The sequence below is a fragment of the Haemaphysalis longicornis genome, unplaced genomic scaffold (assembly GCF_048455015.1).
Source record: "Haemaphysalis longicornis isolate Haplotype H1 unplaced genomic scaffold, Haemaphysalis longicornis Haplotype H1 scaffold_3, whole genome shotgun sequence".
Lineage (NCBI taxonomy): Eukaryota > Metazoa > Arthropoda > Arachnida > Ixodida > Ixodidae > Haemaphysalis > Haemaphysalis longicornis.
In genome coordinates this window covers 86,228,429-86,246,589 of record NW_027526335.1, presented here as the reverse complement: position 1 = coordinate 86,246,589, position 18,161 = coordinate 86,228,429, and the positions used below count along the sequence as shown (strand labels likewise).

General features: G+C 47.3%; 1 protein-coding gene across 1 annotated transcript; it reads left to right on the top strand.

Annotated features, from left to right (window-relative positions):
• The first annotated feature begins 543 nt into the window (after positions 1–543).
• Positions 544–10,418, top strand: LOC144174771 (beta-1,4-N-acetylgalactosaminyltransferase bre-4-like). The gene is made up of 5 exons (XM_077703647.1): positions 544–773; positions 2,038–2,225; positions 4,595–4,717; positions 8,750–8,845; positions 9,522–10,418. Exons 1-5 carry the CDS (start codon positions 717–719, stop codon positions 9,670–9,672), a joined length of 615 nt encoding a protein of 204 aa, XP_077559773.1. The 5' UTR covers positions 544–716; the 3' UTR covers positions 9,673–10,418.
• The last annotated feature ends 7,743 nt before the right edge of the window (positions 10,419–18,161 follow it).

The following is an 18,161-nucleotide window of genomic DNA, read 5'->3' as shown; positions in this document are numbered from 1 at the left end:
GCTTGGCTTAGTCTGGTTCAGTCTTGGTTTCGCTTGGTTAACCTTCGATTTAGCTGTATTAATACAGCATTGAGAACGGCATTGAGACGTGGTCGGCAATTCTTCTCAATGCCGTTCGATTCTGTGCAACGCTCACAGAAGGAGGCCGGGCGAACGCGGCGTTCATTCATGGCGAACGCACCGTTCCTCTTCGCCCGGCGCGAGATGAGTCACGTTGCCAGAAACGACCCAGCGCTGCATGCATGGGAGGCTGCGGTGGTGGTTGGCTGACTCGGCTAGGGAGCGCTGCATCGAGGGCCCCTAGCCACAGCAGCGGCGGTGGCGACCGCTGTCAGCTCCCGCAGGCGCCAACAGCGGGCCCGGCGAATCACGCGATGCGCTTCGAGGGGTGTGTCGCCGGGGGTGTGTCTCCGGTCAAAAGGCCATTTGTGCACCCTCCACGAAATCGCTGGACGAAAGTAGTAAAACTTTGCTTTATAAGTTGGAAGTTGGCCCTGCAGGCACGTGAGTGTCGCCCGCCCTATGATGCCTATCTGTCAGGTGGCAAGGTTCCGGTCCTGAAAAGCGCCCCCGAGCTGGCGGAGCAGGAGCGCCTGTTCCCGCAGGTTCTGCCGGGCGGCCGCTGGTTCCCGAGCCACTGCTTGGCGCGTCACCGCGTGGCCCTGGTGGTGCCCTACAGGAACCGCCTGAGCAACCTGCGGGTCTTCCTGCACCACATGCACCCGTTCCTGCAGCGGCAGCTGCTCGACTACGGCGTCTACGTCATCGAACAGGTCGGTCGGACAGCCTGCTCTGGACAGTCGTGGCCTGGGACCTCAAATTAGACACATTTTGAATAGAATAGTCCAACGCTCATGTGCATCATTTGCGCATGCCTGCGTTTCTCTTTTTCTTTTTCATGGGTATCCGAAGGTGAGTACTATCGCCTGGGTATACCATCGATGTTTTCCCGCAGTACGTCTCCATTTGCAGAGGCACAGCCTTTACAAATGACCACACATTTTGAGCAAATAAAATGCACTTACCATCGCGCCATGGTGAGGCGACGTCAGGGTACATTTCTTCGGTAACTGTCTAATTAGTGTTGCATCATGGCCGCAATGGGAGCAGTCGTAGTTGATTTCAGCCAACCTGACCAATTGACCACTTCCGCTAGCGTCACTGTTAATTATTGATAGTAGGCTGACTTGTCAGTGAGCGGAAGCGGTTTGTCCGGTTGGGTAAAATCAAGACAGACTGATCCCTTGCAGTTGCGAAACGACACCACCTAGGATTGCTGTATTGGATGGGAGCAGTCTGTCTGTGGCTAGTCAGTCAGCACAAGCGGTTCAGCCGATTGGGTGAAATCAACTATGACTGCTCCCATGGCTGCCATGATGCAACACTATTTAGACCGTTGCGGCGTTGCCGCAACGCCGCAACGCCCATCTTGAGAATAATAGCATTCGCAATGCTGTATGTATGTTGACATCTATCACTGTAGTTAGCATCGCCTTGGCTGATATGGAAATATTCTGGACGCCTTCAGCGACGTAAAGCCAGTTAGGTGGAATAAACCACGACAGCAAAGTGAATTAAGGAAGATAACAAGAAAAATTAGGAGCACTCAAAATGAACATAGGAAATATAGAGGAATCAATATGAATTGAGCAGAATCGAAGTGAATTAAGTGGATAACTAGGGAATTTGATCAGTAGATTATTGAATCTACATTAAAAGATGAATTAGGAGGAATCAAAGTGAAGTATGAGGAATTGAAGTGGATCAAAGTGGATGACAAGTGAATAAAAGTGAATTTAATGCATTGACACTCAGGCTTTTGCATTCAAGTCATTTTAGGAATAACATGACAGACCCTGTGAATTTCTTTTTAATTTATTTATCTGCGCTGTGGGGGAATCTGGTGGCTACTTCAGCATTTCTCTGCAACATACCCTGTTGCAGATCGGGAAGAGGAGCCCCACTTGCAATGTCGTCGGCATATTTAGCATGACAGCGCACATTTTATTTGCTTCAACATTTTTCCTGACCGCGCAGAGCGGCACCGGAGACTTCAACCGCGCAAAGCTGCTCAATGTTGGCTACGAGGTGGCCAAGGTGTTGCATGACTACACTTGCTTCATCTTCCACGATGTGGACATGCTACCGGAGAACTACTACAACATGTACGCCTGCCAGGAGAAGCCGTTCCACATATCCACCTGCATCGACGCCATGAAGTACGGGTAAGCATAAACTCCTCCTCCTCCTCCTCTGTGCTGCTCTTTTAATCGGAACTACTCTCGGAGTGGCTGTCCGCTTTGCTCAAACAAAACAGCCAACGACCAAGAGCCACGACCACTCGGGCTGTTCACTAACCATTAACAAAACCAGTAAAACCAAATGTAGGAAACCTTAATTTTTCCATCACAACCACACCTGTCTGTAAAATTGCTCCCCATCACTAATAAACTACCGAACTTGGTATCAGAAACTTGCGGTTTGCAATTTTGTTCATCCGAGTCACGACGGATGTACTGCAGCTTTTATGCACCACAAAATTTCAGAGTAAATTTAAGCTCATTGCAACAGTTTGGCATTGAGGAGCCACTAAAAAACTAGGTTTCACTGAAGCAGCATGTGTGCCCCTCTTTGGCAAAACACTGCAGCAATGCACACAAAGACGCAAGGATTGTCGTTTGTTGAGAAGGGGTTTTGCCAAGAAGCTGAATGGATCCCCCATTTCTTTACCCCTTCCCCCTTTTTATTAAAAAAACGGTTTATATCCGACTATATGCTCTTTCCCTCTCTTGTCGAGGAGATACTATGGCGCCACCTGCGTGTGACATCACTGGTAGGATGCCGGGTAGTGTTGCATAATGCATTTCCTGCACCTTGTGCAACCATGCATGTGCTTTGAATTCTGGCCTCTGCGCGTGCACGATGCAAAAAAGTACCCTCACGCGATATGATATCAAACGAACAAGCAAACAATGGTTGGCTCACCTTCACTGACAACACAGTGTCCTAGCCGCTACATCACAACCTGAATCTGGTACCGCTGATGTCACGGTGAATGCTAGAACTGCCAACAAGAAAGGCATGGTATAAATTCATGAAGAAATGCTTGCAGAGTGTTTTAAACTGCGTGCGAAGGGTCTGAACAAGTATGTGTCGCTGAACTCAACTCATCAAATCAAATCAAAACAAATCAAATGTGCGGCAATCATGCAGTGTCTGAAGTAACAAATTTACTTTGGACACTTATACTTTGGACATTATAGCTGTGCACTGTCGCTAGTGACAATGCACTCCACTTCGATGAAATACTGCGATTAGGCACTGCGGCAAAAGAATCAACCCGGGAGCAAGGAAGCATCATGCCAAATTCCTGCATGCACCAGCATCTTGGCTGTTTTTGCACATTTTTGCCGTAATGCGATGTTCATTCGGTGGCGAAAAGGGCAGCCGCGGCTGCGGCGCTGCTTGACGTCACCCCTCTCTGCACACGGCTGATTGGTTGTTGCATCAATTGCATCAATTGTGCTCCGCTTCCCTCTCCCCCTCCTCTAACCCTCCCCTTGTTTAGTGAGAAACGCACTCTCCCCGAAACGTCCTCTCCCTCGCTCTCCAAGAATTCCTGCGGAACCCAGCTAGGTGGTGTTGGCGCAACCCTTTGGCGCCCGTCTCTGGGCTGAGCCGGTTGTCGGCGCAACCGCGGGAACGATGGCCTGGACCAACAACTGAAAGAAAAAGCGAACGATGAAAGAAAGCAAAGGGGCCCCGTGAAAATGGAAAGAGCATTTCTAGCAAGAAATCATAATTTCCGGCTTCATTTCTGACTAGATTATTAGATTCTAGCTGGAATCGACAGATTCTAACTAGAAAAATTCTTCGTCTAGCTAGAAAATATTATTTCTAACTTGCGGATTTTTTCCCTTCTAGCCGGACTGACAAATGCTAGCTAGAAGTAAAACTCAAACCAGCTAGAAATTAACTAGAAACTGAATTTCTAGCTAGAATTCTGCTATTTCTAGCTAGAAATAGCAAATTTCTAGCTAGAAATTTGCTGTTTCTAGCTAGAATATTTCTAGCTAGATGAAATTTCTGGTTCAATAATCCAGCTAGAAAAAAACATATATTTTCATCTGGGAGAGCGTTGCGATATGAAGAGGGGAGGGAAGCGAACGATGACAGAAAGCAAAAAAGGAGAGTGTCGCGAAATTGGGAGGGGAGGGCGGTTTGTCGTGGCGTCGCGATCCAACGCTCTCCGAAAGCGTGCGGTGAAGGAGGGGAGGGGCAGTATGTTGTGCCCGAACGATGCGCTCGACGGCGCGATGCTGGGGCGAAAACGTGAGGGGCGCGCGCGTGACTATGATGTGCGTTCGCTTAAGAAGCAGTTCGCGGTACCTTCCTGAGACGCACTTTGCGCCACCCACGCAGAGGCTCGCCATAGCTGCCGTCGAGAGAACCCACGAGTGTGTGGTGCCTCGGAGCATTGCTGCTGTGCCCAAATATCGCATTAGGGAGTATCATACTCGCCAATTCCTTTTTTATTAACACGACCTCTCCCGCAGACACAATATAAAATCTGTTTGGCATCTCTGACATGCAGCAGTTTCTACGACACCATCTTCGGAGGCGTGTCCGCGCTGCGGAGCGAGCACATAGAGAAAGTCAATGGCTTCCCCAACATCTACTGGGGATGGGGTGGCGAGGACGATGACATGTCCATACGGTGAGTAGGGATAAACTTGATCCCATTATTGTTTTACTCACGGTGTCAACACTACAAAACACTGCTTTTACCAGGAGCCAACATAGTTCCATTACAGTAACAGTAGTTGTGTTGATAAGACCAGTGAATGCAGAAAAATACCAAAGACCTATCCTTAAATTGAAAGAAAATGGCATTTCAGTAGGATGATGAGCTGAATATGATTAAAATGACACCAGACCAAACAAGTGAAGCCAGTCAGTGTGAGTCGTTTGATCTATCCGAAGCCTAGCTGGACCAGTGTGACAACTGGCAGTATGCAGTAAAAAAAAAACTTGTGTCAAAAGAATGTGCTGGTCCTGACTGCATAAAAGAGGAGCGCTTGCATTGTTTGTTTTAATTCCATTGCTGTTCTTACGATTTAGGTTCACAATAATTTTACTGAAAATACACTGTAATTTTTGATAGACTGAAACTAACAAAGAAAAAGGAAGGTTTGTGGGTCTTTTCTTGTATTGCTGTGAGCTACATACAAAAGCAATGGCATTTGAGGAATAGAAGCACAGGCGTATAGACGTCTTTTTTTTTCAGCACACAAACATATAATAAACAAACATCTTCCTTATGGGCAGGTTGACGTCCTTTGGGAAGACGCTCTATAACATTAACTAATCTCGTTCTTCTTGTGAGTTTGGCCTGTTTATTGACAACACTCTACCAGTCTGTCAAAAATGCAGGTCAGCAAGCAATTTTGGAGAATAAAGCATTAAGAGGGATGCTTTTAATGTCTTTTCTAATACATTTCTGAGTATAAGTGCCCATGCCTTGTCATTGGAAGCATTGAAAGTGGTCATGCTACCCAAAACTCCTAAATTAAATTGACCTTGGCATTACCTGCAAAATTCTGCAAATTAGAAGTGACCCATGATGAGTGATTACCTTGGCCCTTGCGGCACATCTGTAAGAACATGCTCTGACAATCAATTGTGCATGTCAGAAAACTCTAAAATTTGTGTGCATGTAAATAGCTAACCTTCACATGGTCTACAACATGAAACGGACTACTGCTACGGCTAATTTGCACTTGGCACCACGATTGCTGCCGCTGAGTACCGTATTTACTCGCATAATTTGCGCCCTCGCATAATTTGCTCACCCTTATAAAAAAAATTTACTCGTATATTTTGCGCTCCCTGTCTCGCCATACACAACCCTTCAGCACGTGCTTCAAACAAGCACGCTTTGGACGGCGGCATGGCGCATGGAAGCGCAGTGATACACGCAATATACACGATACTGTGCGTGCATGTGTGCATAGTCCCTTCTTTCTTTTCCCACTACTTCTCCGTGCCTAGATGTTTCACCTCACCGCCCCTCCGTGATGGAGCATAGGCGATGCCCTTCCCGACACATGCACATCGCTTCTCTCGTCCTTTTCGCGGGAGTCAGAACAACTTGAGCGTGTCCCTTCCTCCTACTTTCCTGTTTTTTCCGCCCTGAGAACTCGCACACAACACGCACAAAGGCAGACGCGGAGTCAGAAGCACTAATTTCTGCATCGCAGGTATGAAAGGAGTATCAGCCCCGCTGCGGTCTCACCCCAGCCTTGTTAAGTGCTGGCTCTCCTTTCCTGCATTTGCGCTGCGACGGAATCCTCCCTTTGTGTTCACGTTTTGCCGTCAGTCAGTCACCTTTGGCTACAGTAGCGGTGTGCTACAATAGCGTCATTGAGTTTGCCGAGGAAAACGGGAACCATGTCACCGCAAAGCACTTCAACGTAAACGAGAGCCACGTGTGGTATTGGAGAAAGCAGAAAAGTTTGCTTCAAAATACCAAACCTGGAAGGAGGGCGTTTCGGGGACCAATGCAAGGAAAGTTTCCTGGCGTGGAAGAAGAGCTGTTGCAGTATGTTCGACAGATGGGGTCGTCCTGTCTTGCCGTGTCGTGCGAGACGCTACAGTTTGAGGCAAGGAAGATCGCACACGAGAAAGGGTCCCTGCTGCGGCATTCAAGGCGAGCAGAGGCTGGGTGACGCGCTTCATGAGACGCCACCAGCTGTCTCTCAGACGGAGAACAACTCTCTACCAGCGGTTACCGCAGGACTACGAGGAGAAAATTGTGTTGTTTCATCGCTCTGCGACTGGATTTTGCCGAACAGTGAGCTTCATCATGTCCCAGATTGGGAACGCTGACAAAACACCGCTCACGTTCGACATGCCGCCCAACACCACGGTGAGCGAGAAAGGCATCTCGCCTATGCCCATCAAGACCACCGGCTGCGAAAAACAACTTTGCACGGTGATGCTTGCCGTGACAGTGGATGGCCGCAAACACCCACCCTTCGTCATTTTCAAGAGAAAGATGGTGCCCAAAATGAAGCTTGGGGGCCACATTCACATCCGTGCACAAGAAAATGGGTGGATGAACGAGGAGCTGATGCGCGACTGGATCGACACTGTCTGGGGCAAGAGACCGTGCGCTTTGCTGCGACTGCCATCGCTGTTGGTGTTCTACACCTTCAATGGGCCTCTTGTGGAGGGTGTAAAGGAGAAGTTGCACAACATGCGGACCGACCTGGCCGTTATTCCGGGTGGCCGAACATCTGTCCTGCAGCCCTTGGACGTGTTGGTCAACAAACCGTTCAAGGACAACATGCGCAAGATGTATGTCGAGTGGATGGCCAGTGGAGAGAACAGGCCCACTCCCATTGGGAGGATAGAGACCGCCACTAGAGACGGCCTGTGAGTGGATCGTGGCAGCGTGGGAAATGGTCTCACCCAGCATTGTGGAGCACAGCTTCAAGAAGACGGGGCTGTCGAATACACTCGACAGAACTGAGGACGATGCGCTTTGGGAGGGCACTGATGGTGGCCATGACGACAACTCGGAGTCTGACTTCTCGACCAGCGATTCGGACTAGACCACAACTGGACTGGACTATAGTCAAAAGTATGTGCTGTGAACTTTTGACAACTTTTGTACTTCTTACTTTTGACTGTGTACTCAATAAATGAGTATCGTTCGCTTGCGCTATCATACTCGAGTTTCTCTTATTTGTATAGTCCGCATTAGGACCATTTACACGTTATTTCGGGCTTTTTCGCGAAATACCCGGATAATTTGTGCACCTCCTTTTTAAAGCCCTTAATTCACAACAAAAAAGTGCGCAAATTACGCGAATAAATACGGTAGTCGTGAAATGTCCCCTTACGCAACCACAGCATGCCCTCAGAGTGCAAAATAAAGACGGCTGGTGTATTCTGATTGTGGCTCCCACTACGGTGTCGATGAATATCACCCTTTGGTCCGCCACAATATAAAGGTGTTAAGATGAAACAAAAGCAATGCATAAAAGCGTAATAAGGTGCAATAAGATTGCAGTGATGCTTCTTTATAGTGTTTTCGTAGTGTCCAGGATGCCTGCTTGCATTAAGTTTAGAAGGTGCTGCATATGCAAAGTACAGCATTGCGCTTTCCCAGATAGTGCAATATTCTAAAAATCATTCTAATTTTTGTTGAAGCATTGCCAGCGTGCCTGCAGTACATGCTGGAATGAACGCTTTTAGCTACGGTCATAGGCGTAGACTAAGGGAGGGCTGACAGGCCCGAGTGCCCTCCGGTGTTTCACGGAGGGGGCTTTGCACCCCCCCCCCCCCCCACCCCCCCCCACCCCCCAGCGATGGTGATCCCTTCTCCCCTCTAGTCCCCCAAGTGCCATTATCAGTGGTCATTTTAACTCTAACTTTTCACTTAAAATGTTATTGGGGCTAAAAGCTTACCGCATCATAGAATTGGCGCACTTGTGGCCGGCTTACTTTCATACTTTCCATTTACTCCATCGAACTCTTACCGGAGGAAAACAAGCTCACTAGAGGTGTGTGCGTGTGTGTGTGATGATGATGATGGTGATGATGATTACATTTTAAGGCCATCATCATCATTGGCTGCAAGACAAGGGGGAGCCAAGCCTCCCCGGGGAAAATGAAAACTCTGCCTATGGCTGCGGTGGTGGCAATAATGCAAGATACTAACACAGCACGAACCCTATTGCAGGCTGCGGTTCAGCGGCTATGAGATAGCTCGTGTAAACTGCACCATCGGCCGGTACACAATGCTGAAACACGGCAAGCAGCATGCAAACCCAATACGGTGAGTCTATTTCTGTTACGGTCCTAAACAACACGCCTCATTCCTTGCTACACGTCAGCGGGTACGTTGCAACGTATGAAGTGGTGGCCTTGATCGGAACTTAGTGAAGCGCCAGCATTCCCAATTTCGCCAGCTGCCACGGTGGCGCGAATAATGGTGTGCACGTGGCAATTTCTTTTGCGGAGTGCGTGGGACATTTCAGCCACATAATGCATATAGCGTGATGTGCCCCGAACGCACTTGGAGCACTTGGAATTTTCGTAGGAAAAACTGCAAATCAAGAGAAAAGTGATACGTAAAAAAATGCTTTTTTGGGCAATTCTTCGGTCCCAAAGACCCATGTGCCCCCTTAACGCACTCTAAGGTTGTTGAGGCGGCCAGAACACAGCGCAAGGGCAGTGATTGCATCAGCATGACCTTTCCATCTCTGACTACAAAGGAGCTGGCATACCTGGGCAGAGTACATGACATACTTGCCACTGTTTAGAAAGGGATCGATCCCCTGCATCCCCTATGACTACGTCAACTGCTCCCTACCGTGATGATCACACAGGGGAGAGGCATGTGCTGGGGTTTGTTGGCGTGATTACGAATGCACCAGTCGTCACATTTAATTTTCCAGCTCCTTCCAATTAGAATTAACCCTGCATTCTTTGTTTTCTTTTTTACCTCACAGGATGAAGTTAATCAGGCGATCCTTTTTCCGCATCTACAAGGACGGCCTGAATACACTCAAGTACAGGGTGCTTGACGTTGCCTTCAAGAAGCTGTACACCCACGTCATCGTGGACCTCTTTCGGAATGTGACGGAAAGGCCGGCCCAGTGACCGCCATCGCAGCGTGTGCCGCCTGCCTGTCTATGCAGAACTCTGTATATGTTACGACGTTGTTGTATTTATCTTTTACTCAATTATAGTTACGAATTGATGATGATGTTTAAATGTTAATGGCGCAAGGCCAACTAGGGCAAAGAGCGCCGAGAAAGTGTTTTGATGAATAGGTGACAACTAAAATCTGTTAGAGGGAACACGAATAAAATCAATTAGACTACGAGCACGGCTGGTGTACAGGGCCAGGATGAAGACGAAGAGTGATAAAAAGATAAATAAGGTGGCTGGTGTATAGGACCAGGGGTAAAACTACGGGTGTTATGAGATGAGCTGTAAGAAGTGAACTTCTGACAGAAACTTAAAGGTGCGCTGAACAGAAAACATGGCATCGTCTCCTAAAAAGTATGATGGATGTAATAGAATATGTTGTCTGTAGAGTTCTCTGAAGTGTTTGAGTCATGTAATGTCGACAGGATGTGTATCACGGATAGGCCCTCCCCACACCTGCTACACAGGGGTCTTGGAGATCCAGTGAGCAGGTGCGCGTGTTTCACATGTGTATGGCCTATCCGTAACCTATCTAAGGTAACTTCAATGTGTCTGTTGTGTGAGTCACTAGTGTGTGATCCCAAGTGCGGTTTTATTACGTGTAGTTGTTTGTCTGTTCGCTCCAGTCTGCTTGCCAAGTTTTACGGAGTTGCTGTCTGATGTGTGGCTTGAAGTCTGCGTAAGGTAGTATTTTGTTATGTTGTTATATGTAGTGTACTGTGCTTCGGAGTGCAGCACTGGCGGCCATTTCATCTGCCAGTTCATTTCCACCGATTCCAGAGTGGCCTGGCACCCAACACACAGTCACCTCAAGGTTTGAAGAATAAGCTAGCATAATTAATTTGAAGACAAGATTAATGACATGGTTTTTCGATGACTTTCCGGATGACAATGTGCGGACAACGCTCAGCGAATCTGTATAGATGATGGCTTTAGGAATATGATAAATTATGAGACTTACAACCAGAAAAAAGCCATATGCTTCTGCCGTAAAAATACTTGTCTTTACATTCATGGTTCTACCTTCTTCAAAATTGGGTCCATGCGCAGCACAAGACACCGCAGTGAACGTTTTAGAAGCATAAGTGAAAAACTCTGCAGCCCTGTATTTATCCTGCAGATACAGGCAATGCTGCAAAATCCCAGTTCTTGGTGTCCTGTTCTTATTGTATTGTAAGAAAGACAAGTCACATGATATAGGACGAAGATGCCATGGTGCTGCAAGATCAGTGAGATGATTTGAATGATAGTCACCTCGTCCCTCACTTTCTACGAGAAGGGAACAGAAATTGATGGGCGGTTTAAAAAGAGTTGAGTTGTGGATGTATCATTAAAAACCGATTTAAAGGAATGGTTATCCATTGATTAAATTTCGGAGGCATATAGAAGGTCAACATAAGTTCGCTGGTACGCTAAGCACCATTTGTCGCACTCTGTATAAAGACTGTTGACAAGACTAGTATGGAATGCGCCACAAGAGAGGCGAAGCCCCAAGTGAAGCACTAGGTCGAGCATTTTAAGTGCTGTTTTCGTGGCTGAAACCATACACAACACTTCCGTAGTCCAACCGTGACCTTACCAACGCGGCATAAAGGCGAAGCAGGAGTTGCTTGTCTGCACCGTATGATAGGTGAGATAGGACTACCAGAATATTCATTGTTTTTAGGCATTTTTGTTTGAGTCATTTTATGTGAGGGATGAATGTGTTTTTCGTCAAACACCACACCCAAAAACTTGTTTTTTTTTTTACTGGAATTAAATCACCATTGAGTTTTATGTCAGGATCGGGCAGGATGCCGCGCCTTTTTGAGAATACAGCACAGGTGCTTTTCGCAGGATTAAGTCTGAAACCGTTTTCGTCTGCCCAGCGAGAGTTTGTTTACCCCAAGCTGGACCTGACGTTCACATATGGAGATGTTACATGATTTGAAAGATATTTAAACGTCATCTACATAAACCAGGCAAGAAATAGAGGGCGGCAGTGCCTTTCGGAGCGAGTTCATCATAACGATAAACAATATGCAGCTCAAAACGCCACCTTGAGGCATGCCATTCTCCTGCACGTGAAACTCAACTCTGACACGGAATGTTCGTGTAGACATGTAACTAGATAGTGTGTCCAGCACATTACCTGAAGTACCAAAAGATTTTAAGTCTCTAAGAATGCTGTAGCGCCATGCCGTATTATATGCCTTTTCAATATAAAAAAATACCGTCATGCAGCATTGCTTATGTATGTATGCATCCTTAATGCAGGCCTCTAAAGAAACTAGTTGATGATTTGTGGATCGCCCCACCCGGAAGCCTGCCAGGCAGCTCTCGAGAAGAACATTGTACTCTAGAAAGTACACGAGTCTCCTATTGATCATCATCTCCAGCAGCTTGCACAGGTAGCTTGTTAGGGCGATGGGACGATAACTAGCTGGGGCAGACGGATCCTTTCCCTCCTTCAGAAAAGCCACTACGATGGTCTTCCTCCAAGACCCTGGAAGGTGCCCCGAAAGCCATATTTTGTTGTAGAGGTGCAAAAGTGTTTCTAGTGTGTCTGCGTGTAAGTGTTGTATGATACTGTACGTAATGTTGTCTCCACCTGGAGCTGAAGGCTTACAAGTACTGAGAGCCAGCTTCAGCTCATGAAGTGTAAAGGGGGAGTTGTAAGAGGTGTTTGAATTATTATTATCCCACAAGGACTTCTTTTCACTAGATGTTTTGTATTTCATGAAAGTGTTTGTGTAGTGTGCGGAGATGGACACATGTTGGAAATGTTGTGCAAGTGTGTTGGCCTGATCTTTGAGCGTGTACCCTGTTGTGTTCACCAGGGGCAGGCTGTGTGTCTGTTGTCCCTTGAGTTTACGTATACGTGTTCATACTTTGCGCGTGTCTGTGTATGAGTTTATGGATGTGAGGAAGGCATACCAACTCTCCCTTTTCACGGCGCACGCGCTTCCCGAGTGCTTTTGCCCGTTTGAAGGATACAAGATTATTGGATGTGGGGTACCGGCGAAGGACACCCCACGCCTTGTTCTAGGCCTCTCGTGCTCGCCTGCAGTCCTCATTCCACCAGGGCCTCCTTGGGTTGTATGAGGCACCGGAGGCCTGTGGAATGGACTCATCGGCGGCGTCGAGGATGTGCGCCGTGAGAAGTTGGGTCGCCTGTTCTACAAGTAGGTGTTTTATGGATGTGTAGTGTAGTTTAGGTGTTCCTGTGAATGTACTGCAGTTAGGTCTTCCCTCACTGAACCTTTAATGAGAAGGGGAATTGTTTGCGCCTTTGCCTATGTATGTCAATTTGGTGGGAAAGTGGTCAGTACTATATAAGTTTGTGTCCACATGCCACTCAAGAAATGGGAAAAGAACTGCAGAGCCAAGAGCCAAGTCAACATTTAATAACTGTTTTGTCCTATGTTATAATATGTAGCTTGGTTTTTGTTAAAATGGCATGCTCCCAATGATGTTAGGAATTTTTCAATTAGGCGACCTCGGGCATCTGTGCGGGAAGAGCCCCAGAGTGAATTATGTGTCGCCTAAGACTATGTATGGTTCAGGTAGTTGGTCTTACAGGGCCTCAAAATTAGTGTTCGATAGTTGGTAATCAGGAGGGATGTAGAGGGAGCATACCGCTATGAACCTATTATAAATTTTTGTTCGAATCGCAACAGCTTCCAGCATGGTGTTTTAGGTGGATGGTGTGACACGCTAAGGATTTTCGGGCCACTATGGCCACACCACCTGAAGAATAAGTGCAACTGTGCCTGTCTTTTCGAAATACTATGTAGGTAGTCAAGAAGTTAGTATGTTTACTATTTAGGTGTGTTTCCTGAAGACACATGAGACTTGACTGATGTGAATGAAGTATCTTGTACACATCATCTAGATTAATGAGGCCTCTACAGTTCCACTGAATGATGTTTTCTGTTTCCATTATTTACACTTAAGAATGACTGGAGTGTGTATGAGTGTGTGTTTATGTGTTGTCTTTCGGGGCTGTTATTCTGGAATTCGGCTTTTTGGGCCTTTCTGTTGGCTTGGACATTGGAGGCCGCTCCTTGAGCTGCGTTGCAGGCAGGAACGGCCCGACATCCATGTCCTCGTCAGATGTCAGAGGGGTGCCCGACAAACCAGGCCCCCTGGACTTGGCCCCCCTTCGGGAGCCCTTCGTTTGACCCGCCACCGCCAAGGGCGTCGGGGGCGCCAGAGGTGGCACGGGCGGTGCAGTGGCGATGGGAGCCGATGCGGGGCCCCCGGTGTCCATTCCCTCAGCACCCTCCAACGCACTGGAGGACGGGGAGGCAGGAGCGGGAGTGGCACCGGTCCCGATGGAAGCGGTTCGCACCACAACCGCTGCTGCCTCAGCAAGCGGTGTGGTGATGGTTTGTTGGGCTGCCTGAGGCAACCCAGCGGGGTGCGGGGCAGGGACCAGGTCAGACTCGCTGAACTGGGTCCCTCTGGAAACCAGACGCCGCTTCGCCCCACAATGAGCTGCGTCGGCGTACCTCCCCAGGGGGAAAGAGGCGAACCTCTTCCACGCTTCTGGGAAGGTGATGTTCTCAGTGACCTTGATGTTGATGATCTTTTTTTCTAGTTGAAATTTTTCGCATTTGCGGGAGTAGGCCGCACGCGTCCCCCGGCAGTTCACACAAGAGAGGAGGGTGTTGGATGGACAGTTGTCGATAGGATGGTCTTGTGCTGCGCATTTTGCACAGGTTGTTCGGCCACGGCAAGAGTTGGTACCGTGCTCAAACCGCTGGCACTTAAAACAGCGTCATGGGTTCGGGATGTAGGGACAGATGGAGCATCGGATAAAGCCAGCATTTATATGTTGCGGAAGTGCTGAGCGGCTAAAAGTCAAGATTATGTGCTTCGTGAGAATCTCCTTGTCGTCTCTGCGGATGGTGATGCGCCTCATGGCTGTGACGCCCTGACCCTTTAAGCCCGAAAGGAGATCCGCATATGTTTCGTTCAACAGATCTGGCTCAGAGATCACACCCTGGGAGCTGGTGAGGCTCCGGTGGGGTGTGGCCCTGATGTCCAGATCAGCCAGTCGAGTTTGAGCTAGAAGCTTTGTGGCCTGCTGCTTGTCGTTTACCTTGAAAAGGACCTCACCAGTCCTTTGTGTTTTAGCCTTGTAAGATGTTCCAATTATGCCTTCAAGATATTGCCGCGAACTATGCATTGAGTTTATTTGTTTTGTTTTTACTGCCCGGCCGCGCCCGGCTGTGTTATTTGTGCCCCAAGCGAAGTGCGTGTTCCATTCTTTATTTTTCTGCCGCACGGGTTACCTCATTCTGATAAGGAGAGCATTTCGCCCTAATATACCTAGCCTAGAATAATCTTCTTTCATCTACAATGTTCTCGATGTAAATCGATCGTTCGAGAGACACTCGTGCCGAAAGATAAAAGCCTGCAGAGCAGACGCCGCAGTATTCGACTTGCCGACGCTCGCCTACGCACGTCACTTTGTTGACTGCTGCTTCGCCGCCTGTGTATTCTTTGAGTTGTTAGGGGAGCACAAGTTCGCTCCAATAAACTTGTTTTTCCTTGAAGACAACTGCGTCATCTTTGGCTTCGTGACAATATTTTGCAATCAAGAACACTGACTGCGATACAAGAGGTTGGGCTGGACTGAGGGATTCCATGACAACAAATCGAGAAAAATTATCCGGTTCAGGAAATGTTAAGGATAGCAATGGTGGGAAAGATACTTCAGTGCGGCCCCTTTTCAGGGGCCGATCACGTTGGGGGAAGGGGGGGGGGGGGGTGGAGGTAGACATTTCTATATAGCATCGTATAATAGTGGGGGGCTGGGGTACTTTCTTCGCTCGGGTTACCCTGATACCGAGAGAGGTCCCAGAGCTCCCTGCCTGGTAAACAGACAGGAAGCCCACTTGACCTGGGCTCCGACAGCCACCGTTTGAGGTTTCTACCCTTCACCTTAAAACACATCGCCACGATTGATTGCAGCTTATGTTTGGGGGCTCGGGGTCCGTGGTGTCGCCAATACCGTCACCAAGATTACTCAAGGTGCCCCGTGCGGGGACAGTTACTAACTGAATGAACACGAGTGCTCTTTCTTGCATTGCCTAATCTACACGTAGATCCTCAATTAAAACGAAATGCCACATGGCTGCTGGAATGCTCGCACTGTAGTCACCCCGTTGAGCACCTCCAGTGTATTGCAAAAGCACGATTGATCTTAAAACTAGACATTCGTTCTCTAAACGCAAGACTGTACTAGCGGCTGTTAATATTTTTACATTCTGGTTGGCTGCTACTTTTAATTAGATCATACAGGATTGATTTTTTTTCTGGAAGTCTTACTGGGCCATTTAGCAAAGATCCGTGCACCACATAGGTGCCCACGCGTGCAGATGCCTTTTTGCTTTAGCGCCTTTACTCCCTTCTCCCGATCGCCGCAGAGTAGCATGTAGGAGGGAACATGCCGGCAAACCTCTTTGCTTTCATCTAATAAAGAGCTCTCTCTCTCTCTCTCTCTTGAAATGGGAGTGGGATATTCCTAGTCTTCACATAGGAATGAATAATCAGTGGAATCCTGGTCATTCCAGTGAGATCCTACACAGCTCTTTCTCGATGGTGCGCAGCGATATAGTACGATACTGTACAAAACAAAGCCTCCCACTGTTTCTTCCCCAACAATATTCATTACTACCTTCCCTACAAAATATCTGTCAACACTTGTAGTACTGTGTAGAAAAATAGCTTGCAATGAAACAAACATATGCCAATCTTTAAAAAAAAATGGCAAAATGTTAAAACAATAGCAAGAAAATATTTTGCATGCTAGCGTTTCCTCTTCCCAGGAATTTTGCTGTTCAGACAACCAAAGCTTACTTGCATTGCACAGAATTTCTGAAGCAAAGGGATTAGACACAACGAATTCCATCTGAATTCACGACGGAAAACAGAGAAACCAATTACACATCAAGAGACCAGCTTGCCTCTGCTCAGCTCAATTGGTGTCAGGGGGAGACAAAGGTCTTGGAATCCTAAAATTGGCTAGAAAATAGATTTTTCAAAATTGCCATTTTCAGGAAGTACAGCTATTTTTCTTCCAGTCAGCCAAATATCCAAACCCAGGAGTACGTATTTGAGCCATAATATCTATTTCCAGCACCGACAACCGCTAAAATCGGCCAAGATTCGACACGAAAATGGCATTTTTTCGTCGACTTGCCGTTCGGGTTCTACATGCACTATGGTGGCTATCTTGGCCTCATTGCATACACACTGAAAAGCGTATTCCAGGTGCTTTCTAATACTGCTCGTTCTTCCTTTCGGTTATCGATAAACATATTTAGTACTTTATTTTTACGCCATGCAAGGGCTTTACCCGGTTCTCGCATGAACGAGTACATAAGTCGTTGCACTGTGATGAAGGTGCCAAGCAGACGACCCACAACACCCAGCCAATCAGATTGAGCCTTGGGTCACGTGCAGTCAGTAGCCAGCGCGTTCCGTCTTTTTTCTACCCCGGTTTTACTTGCGACCAATGGGCGAAACGAACTGGATTTTGGTGCAGCAACACCCCAGATGGTCTAAAGTAATTTGTGTTTCCACTACGGCATGCCTCATAAAGCCCAGTTCGTAACCTTGGTGCATTAAGCGCCACCTTGAACTCATTTGCTTGGGGGCGAAGTTGTAACAGCTGAAGCAGGATGATAAGAGGGCACTTAAATAGGGCAAAGTGTCAATTGTATTGTAAGCCACTATTTTCTGGCATTACTCTGTGTACTGTGGTTTACTTATAAATCTGCCTGCTGTGACTTTCGTTGGCTGCAAGTGCAGTCATAGAACACTTTAAATTCTAAGAGACTGTTTTGCTGGCTCTGACAGCCTGAAAACTGGAGTAAGACCTGGTATTAAAGTTTTATTCAGCACATCTACATCACCCCGGCCATCCTATGCAAAACCCATTAGTTAGTAAAGTTTGTTTTGGCCTTGTCTTAGATCTTTGTGGGCCGAGACGACATTATAAGAACAAAACTTTGTCGAACAGTGGCAGCATCACTTTTCGAACATGGCGCTAAGTGTACATCATGCGCAGTGGAGAAAATTACACCAATCACATGTTACAGCTACTTTTAATGCAAATTACTGTACAACAGCAGCAGAAAGGACTGGAGCAGTGCGTAAAAACTTGTCAGATTAATGTGTACACTGTGACTGCCAATGTCATAGTGTCTTAATAAAAAATTCAAAAAAGGAAAACCTCTGCTGAACAACGCACGAGTTGGACTTCGTACATTTCAGAATATTAAAATAAGCCTCTATTTGGATTTTAATTTGGATTTTAGTGAAATGCTGCGAACTTGTCCTCTTGCTCACGGCTTGTTTCTTTCCTAAAGAACTACTTTCACAGCCGATAACTTAAACTTTATTTCAGCTGAGAAACAGTTCAACTAATTACATATTGATGTATC